At 33.1% G+C, this 8,792-nt stretch overlaps 1 protein-coding gene across 1 annotated transcript in view; it reads left to right on the forward strand.

Moving 5' to 3' along the window:
- The window catches only part of LOC106472080 (rho guanine nucleotide exchange factor 11-like), a 23,341-nt gene extending 21,651 nt beyond the window's left edge, over positions 1-1,690 (forward strand). The window contains exons 14-15 of the mRNA XM_013932710.2: positions 258-973; positions 1,104-1,690. Of these exons, the coding sequence (XP_013788164.2) occupies positions 258-973; positions 1,104-1,113 (726 nt within the window). The 3' untranslated portion in view covers positions 1,114-1,690. The remainder of the gene's footprint in view (positions 1-257; positions 974-1,103) is intronic.
- Positions 1,691-8,792: the final 7,102 nt, after the last annotated feature.

Here is an 8,792-nt window from a genome sequence, read left to right on the forward strand (position 1 = left end):
CAGACTGGTGATTACACCATTCCTGGACTTTATTATTAGCGGTGATTACACCTTTCTTGGACTTTATTATTATTGATCTTGAAGGTAGACAGACTTATATATTCAGTTTTTGTTTTTAAAGAAATTAAAAACAGAGATATCAAACATTACTTTCCATGCCAAACTATTAAAAGGTAGAAGTTGTTGTCTAGACGAGTGTACTTATTATGCAGAACAAACATCGTAGAAGATATAAACAGTTTATTTCTCTACAATAGGTCCCTATTATTCCACCACCATCCAGCTCTATAGCACCAGATACTCGACTCAGGACCAAGTCCCCACCCTCTGGTGGAGAAATACGGCCACAAAGTTTGGTTATCAAGCCACCTCTATTAAAAACCAGACATGTATCTGGACAAGTGAGTATCACTGCACCTACAACTGAAGTGGAACCCACAGAATGTGACCCAAGCAAAGAAAGTGGTCGCAGGCTCAACATTAAGAGGTCGTCCCGAGATGAAAGACGTTACCATACGGCAGATTCTGTAGAAATGCTGAAAAAAGAGAGTAAACAAGACAACACAATCCATAAACGACTCTCCTGGAACAACTACGGCTCCAAAGATAGCGTAAGCAGCTTTGGTTCAGGAAGGTTAAGGAAAGCAACTGCAGCTTCTAAGTGCCTCAGTTCTGAATCCGTTTGTTCCAGTGGCGTGGAAAGTAGTACGTCTTCTTTCCTTAGTGCAGGGGAACAAGAACCCATGACAGAATCAAAACCTTGTGATCATCTGATCTTGATCAATGGTGACATTGGAACTTCATCGACAGACCCTCAACCTGTGACACCAAATTTTGAGCTTGATGTAAGCGAGGTCAGAGACGGCATTTCGTCTGTTCAGATTAAACTGACTAGTGGACACAACCAACGCAACAAGGTTGATCTTCGCAGAATGAAGGAACTGATCCTGAACAGTTACTCTGTTGAAGCCTCGTAAGTGCTTCTTTTATCTCACCTTCTTTCCTTTCTTTAATTATTAATTATATTCAGAGTAAAATAAAACCTAATTATCGTGTGAAATACAAAATGTAAGTAAAAAAGTTATGAATTTTTCTTTTTCTAGGGAAGTGTGACTACAGTGCTGAATCATGGAGTGGAAATTGCACTTTAGTGAAGAAGACAGGATATTCATGGTGCTTCAATAGAAATAAGTAAACTGGGATCTAACCAGATAGTTAACGAATGAAGCAGCACATTATCGAGGAAATATCTTAATTTTACCCATCTAGAATAATGTACTAGCACCTTACCTATTAAGTTATATATATGCATTCCATCACATGGCATTTGTTGCCATGACAGCCTACAGGCAGCTGTGATTTTCATATCAAGTAAAAACCAGGATCATTATATAGCTTGCAACGTGGTAGAAATATGGGATGAACATATGTATTTCTAGTGATAAACATTAATGTTTTAGATGTAAATCTAATTAGAAAGTATGTAATAGTTTTAATGTTGTGACATATTTCTTCCTCCTCTAGTCTTATTAAACCTTATTCTGTGAAGAACCAACTTCTAAATAAAAAGTAATTATTGTTGTAAACAGAAGCTAACTGAATTTAGTACATGAAAAACTTAAGTACATTTTGTCACAACAATGGCACTAGTCATAATAGTCCAACACTTGTGTGTATACAGGCATAAATTAACAATAAATTTTGTATAAATGTAAATGTGAATATATATATATATATATCGTAAGGAAAACTAAAATGTAAGCTGTTTAGGGACAATCAAATGTTTTTCTTATTTTGTACAAAAATGAAGTGCTTTATTGGATTTAATAAAATTAGAGCTACTACAAAACTTGACCTTGTGTGTATCTAAGTTAAGAGTTTTCTTCCTTAAATCTCAGACTATGGTGAAAACATGTTTGTTTATATGCGTGACTAAATGCAAGATGACTGGCAGAAACAAAGTGTACAAGTTACCATGTTTATTGTCTGAACACCAGTTACTTTTAACAATCACAACTTGAATGTAGTAACACATGCAGATGTGTAGATTGGTTTAGCTGTGCCCAATATAATGTTAAGTCAGTCACTTAGTACCCTGGTGGAAATTTGTAACAATAATGTTCACTATGTAACATTCATTTCACAACCCAGCAAAATAAGTAATAATACTGAATAACATACCTCCTCACCACCCCATCATGTATTTAAAAACTCAAGTTGTCAAGAGGCATAAAATAATCAGCACTAAATCTAATTATTTCCACGCTACAATGGTTAAGATGGTTGCAAGGAGTGACTGGCATGCACTTTTAAGGAAGTTAGTACTGAAGATATATGGTTTGCATCTTGGAGGCTATCATAAACAGGGTAAATAGCAGCAGGATTTAATGTGGAGCTTTTACACACAAAGGATACAGTAGCTGCTACTGAGCAGGTTCTATTAAGTAAACTGGTGGAGGAAAGCAAAAGGGACAGATAGGAATGAAAAACATAAGGAGGTTATTGTTATAGGAGTTTTTTTAGTACCACACGTTGGTAAAAAGAATTAGGTTATGCAATGATGTTGTGCACATAAGTAGATCAGAGGCAATTAAAGAAATGAGCCATAACAACTCTGTCAGATTTAACCGAGGGGATAAAATTATAAGTAGGTCATTACAGCTGAATGCTAGGCTTAGATAATAATGTAACGAGGAGAACAGTGGCTGATTGGATTTATGGGATCAGTTCAATGAAGGGGTGGTTTTTGGAATACATTTAAATAGAGCAAGGGTAATTAACTGTAAGAACATTAAATCAGGGCTGGACAGTGAAGAGCACTAGAAAAGTATAGTGTAAGAAATAAAATGGATAACTTTAGAGTACTACTAGGAACAGATGGTTTTGATGCAATGGAAATAACTGAAACCTGGCTAAATGTAGACAATATTTATCCCATGAATTTGGTTATAGGTTGTTTAATAGGGGATAGAGGACAAAAAGAGGGAGGTGGGGTGGCTTTATGTGTAAAATGTTAGTTACAATCAGTTCAAGATGAGAATGTCAATAATAACAGCAATAAAGTTGAATCTGTTTGAGTTTCTGTTAGTGGTTAGAAGGGGAGAAGACTTTTAGTTAGAATTTGTTACCTATGAAACTGATGAGATCAAGATTTCAGCTGTTAATGAGGTCATGATTAAGGGAAGTGTTAGAAACCTACTAGGAACAATGCTATTTCAGATATATTAACTTTTAATAAATAGATTGTTGATATGGTGAAGATTGGAGAACATCTGGGTGCAAGTGATTAATGGTCAATCAGAAATAATGACATTTTGGTTAGAAATTTCAAAAAAAATTTAAAGTATACAACAATAGTTATTTGTGAACTGAGTAACTGAATTATTTGGAGACACTCACTAATTATGGGATATGTTTAAAAATAAACTAAAATATTCCTTACAGAAAGAAAAAAAAGGGTGGCTGACAAAAGAAGTTTTACATATTTAAGCACATGCATAACTAGAAAAATCTGATTACAGAAACTACATCCATTCCCTAAAGAAGGTAACTAGAAAAACAACTACCAACTCACTAGCATAAAAACTTAATTATCATCCTATCAGGTGTGTATCTAATGAAACTACATCCTCCCTGCCATGTATATAACCTCAAAAACTCAAGTAAATAAACAACTCCCACTATATCAGGTGTATAAGGCTATAAGTTACTTCAAAGTACCACTCACTCAGGAATATAATCACAAAAATTCACCTCAAGAAACTACTTCTGTCTCATAACAAATATAAATATAAAAACAACTACATATGTAACTTCCAACCCATCAGGTGTGTCATTATAAAAACTCCAAATAAACTGATAAGGAATATAACTAATAAAACCAAAGCTAAATAACTCTCACTTTCTCAAGTGCATAACGATAAAAACTTGATTAAGGAAACAAATATCATCTCTTCATGTGTACAGCTAAAAAATAACTGTCATACCATCAGGAATATAACTATAAAAACTCAACTAAATTACAACTGCTACCAAATCAGGAATATAACTATAAAAAACTCAACAAAAGTACAACTGCTACCCAATCAGGAATATAACTATAAAAAACTCAACAAAAGTATAACTGCTAACCAATCAGTAATATAAATATAAAAAACTCAACAAAAGTATAACTGCTACCCAATCAGGAATATAAATATAAAAAACTCAACAAAAGTATAACTGCTACCCAATCAGTAATATAACTATAAAAAACTCAACAAAAGTATAACTGCTACCCAATCAGAAATATAACTATAAAAAATTCAACAAAAGTACAACTGCTACCCTATCAGGAATATAAATATAAAACTCAACTAAAGTACAACTGCTACCAAATCAGGAATATAACTATAAAAACTCAACAAAAGTATAATTGCTACCCAATCAGGAATATAACTATAAAAAACTCAACAAAAGTATAACTGCTACCCAATCAGGAATATAACTATAAAAACTCAACAAAAGTACAACTGCTACCCAATCAGGAATATAAATATAAAAAACTCAACTAAAGTATAACTGCTACCCAATCAGGAATATAACTATAAAAACTCAACAAAAGTATAAGTGCTAAAATATAATTTAGGTTTAGACTTTATGGATTTTTTTCTAAATACAAGTATTGAATTATAATTACAAAATTTAAAAATGTTTGTCTTTAACTGTTTTTATTTTAATATCAACCATTATTAATAGAAATAGAGATACAAGCTTTGAAATTGCTGGATTTATAACCAGTGTTCCCGCTAAGCTTTGCTCATAACCAATCATTATTCCAGTCGTGCACATCCTCAGTAATGGTGAGGAGTTTCAACACGTTGACGGCTTTAATAACCCTGGCAGTCGATAGGCCTAATGCTAAAAATAACCAACTGGCAGTATTGCAAGGTGGCCTAATGATCCAATAGGATCGATGGTCTAAAAATATCAACCCCCTCCCTAAATAAAACTGGTAGCACACATCTGTACATTGCCTTGATACTGGTGCACATGAAAAAAAATTCATTTAGCACACGGTCTGAAAAAATTTAGAGTAAATATTCTTTATAACCCAATGAACAATTATTGACTGGTTATGAAGGCAACAAATGGGATGTTGAACTAAAATCACCAGTCAATAACATGTTTTAGTGGTTTGTCAACTTTTTATAAAATTTTATGAAATAATTTAACTTTAACTTTTAAGAGTAATTTTAAATTATTTTTGCCTGAACTTCTGAACAAAAGAATTTACTTATGTAAAACATCAATAACTCATTTTATCACAGTTATTCATATATGCCTTATATATATGTAAATACATGACATATTTATATGGTTTCCAAAGCACATAAAACCTACTACCAATGCTAAGGAAGTGACCAAACAATGGGGTGCATAATCAAAGAAACGTCCTTGGGTAAAGATACTTAATAAATATTGTCATAAACCAGTTGCTACATCATTGCTTTGACGTATATAATGATTCCCTACTTGAGACATTACTAGTTCAATCTCTAAGAAATATGATGTCACGGTCACATCTGTATTTTAAATTTTACAGAAATAACTTCAGAAATCAGATCTAATCCTTCCTGATGTACTCACTGTAAAAAATAATGTGGTTACAAAATTTATAATTATTGCATGGAAGGAAAGAAAAGCAGGTGTTTTATATTCAAAATAGGGTTGGTTCTGATTTTTTCATTCGACATAGATATCAGTAAGCATTGCACACACGATTCTTTTGTTACAGTGTGTGGTCTGCTGTGTAACTGGAAGTAGTCTTAGCATTTAATACTTCCTTTCAGAAAGACTAAATATCGAAATTATCCGACTTATTTCACGCCATCTGTAAGTAACATACGGTGTTTCAGATATTATTTAGTGCTTTTACCATCTATTTCTCATTTTCCTCACTAGGGGACTATAGTTGTAATTTTCTTCACGCGGTCAAATCTGTTGTTAAAACTGCGGAAAACTAAAGCGAAGGTGATTAGCAGACCTGTTCTCACTTTCAGTCATCGTGTAAGGTGCAGTTTTTACCCCCCCCCCCATAACAAATGTTGTTAGAAAATCGCGAGTTTAAATTTAAACCGACAAAAGCACGTGAGCAATACAAGTGACGCTACGAACATTATGACGTCAATAATTTTAAAATAATACATTAACAAAATTTGAAAGAAAATTCACTAAACAAATCTTAATTTAACATTAAAGTCTAATTTACTATGTTACATTATAACCAATAAATGACAATAAACTTTTTTTGAGGCCCCTTGAATAGGATATAAGCAAATTTGAAGTTAATTATAATTAACACATATTAAGTTAATTACATAATATAAGCTAATTATTCGAAGTAAATAAGAATATGATGCATATAACTTTTAAATATGATATATTAAAATTAAACGATTATAATAATAATTATTTACTTGTACAACATGGCAAGCAAGATTGAATTAGGTACATAAAAAACAGTTATTGTACAACATTACCCTAACATCGTTTTTTCCTTGCTTTGGCGGAAGGAAAATCTCTAATTACATCTGCATAATGTTACGATAGCGGAAGTCACGTGACGCTGGTAACACGTCATGAGATTCTAGAAGGATCATGAAGGCCCCGAGCGTTTTTTATGCGCCCTCTATTTTAATATATAAGCCCGGCAAATAAAGCGGAGAGAAGAAGTGGTGGCATAGATAATTGCAGAGATGGATATAGAGACAGACAATTGAGTCAAACGAGCGGTGGTGACAGTAATATAAAGTGTGCGTTTTGTTATCGAGATTTCAAACGTACTGACTGTGGAAATTAAGTGTATTACAAAGTTTGTAACGAGAAAGAATAAACTAGTTTTAAATCAAGAAGGGATTTGTATAGCTGAAGTTTTTCGAAAAGAATTTCTACGGGGAATTAACAAACGACCAGAGACGTAACAATAATCTATTTGCCTAAGCAATGTCCTTTCTATCGTGAGCAAGGAAATGGCAAATAAGCGTTCATTTAGCATCAAAGCACGCAATTCATTTTTTACTCTAGCCATTTTAGAAAAAGCTCTCTCTGCTCTGCAATTTGTGGCGGGTAGGCACAAGTATATTATTAATGCCACATCAACATTAAGAAAATCAGATTCGAGTTTGTTCTTTTTTGATTGCTTTGATGAATTGTTGGGCGGATGGTGTTTCACTATCAAAAAATTTCGCAAACTATACCATCTCATCGGGAAAAAGAGCTGTCTAGATCTCGTGAGTACAAGTCTCCCAATTTTTTAGTTGCAGCAAAAATTGAGTTCCATTTACATTTTTGAAATTTGATAGAAAACTAAACTTCATTTCTGTCGCTTTAAGTGCAACAAGCCGATTTTACAAACACATTTGTAACTTGTCAACTACCAGTATAAAATTTTCTAAGTGAAACTTCTGAGTTCCAGATAAACTAATTTCACCTTCAGAAGTCTCATCATTTGCCGGCTTTCTTTTTCTCTTTCTAGAACTCTCACTCCTAAACTGTTCGTCTACTATAATTGAAAACTGATGAGCTTGAATTTCGATTCTATCAAATTCTTCACATAGTAACTTTAGATATTCCTTAAACGAACTGATAAGCTTTACAGCAGTAGACAAATAAAGGATCTTTTCTTGAAGCTTAGCACTTGTAGATCAAATCTTCGAAGAATTTTATACCAAAACATTGTCATAAAAGCAATATCTAACGTTCTAAATTTATTCATCAAAGCAGTAGTTTAATTTCTTACTGTTTGCCTTGCATCAATATCCTTAGATAAATCTTCAAGGTTGGTATAAATTCTGTCATAGTTTTCATACAGAATTTTTGTTGAAACTGTTCTTAAGAGAACCTGGCCAGCCGTCATCGCTTCACAAACGCTTGGTTGAAGAAATACAAAAATTGTACTGAGTTTGAAGAAAATAAAAAAAATCGATGCATATTAGCAACTTTCCACTGTATTCACTCCTACTAGGTTTAATGAATGTACTAAACAAGGGATGTCATCAATATATTGGTTTATGTTGTTAATATGCGCTTGTAGGCCACCGTATTTACCGATATATATTTGCTGCATTATCGTACGATTGTCTACGTATTATAAAACAATAACACTGAATTATCAACAGATGTATAAGGTTAAGAAGTTTTAAACTATTTAATGTAAAGAAATGTTGTTTCCTGCTACAATTTGAAGTAATTCTAGAATGAAAATAAAAATGGTAAATTTGATTAATTTTGTATTTTTAATAGTGGTTACGAGGTCGGTCAAATTATTCTAGTCAGTATTGAGTAAGAACAGAACAAACAAAAGATGAAGATTTATCTAAAAAGGAGAGAGTTAAACTGACGATCCGGATCATCAGTAAGGGCTCCTCACCGCTCGGAGCCCTGGCGTTAATGCAGCGCTGAATAGTACTGTCCCTGAAGAAGCCGTTGGCTAAAATACAGGTTCATTTTTTTCTTATTATCTGGATAGTAAAGGTCATTTCTTCTAACTTTACTGCCACAATGTCAAAGTCCTTTCAGTGTGACTTACAAATTCCTAAAAGCAACAATATAATTTGTTCTAACATTGCCTGTTTTGGGTAGCCCCGCTTTTAAAGAGATATAGTAGTATGTTTGGTTATATGATTCCAGAGTTACAAAATCTTCTTATTAGAGCCTACTAGAATTTTCTAATAGGACTATTACTTTCGTATTGTTACGTCTCCGTTTGTTAATTAACTTTCCGTAATTTCGTTCCGACGAAATTTTAGCGA

The sequence above is a fragment of the Limulus polyphemus genome, unplaced genomic scaffold (genome assembly GCF_000517525.1).
Source record: "Limulus polyphemus unplaced genomic scaffold, Limulus_polyphemus-2.1.2 Scaffold5069, whole genome shotgun sequence".
Taxonomy (NCBI): domain Eukaryota; kingdom Metazoa; phylum Arthropoda; class Merostomata; order Xiphosura; family Limulidae; genus Limulus; species Limulus polyphemus.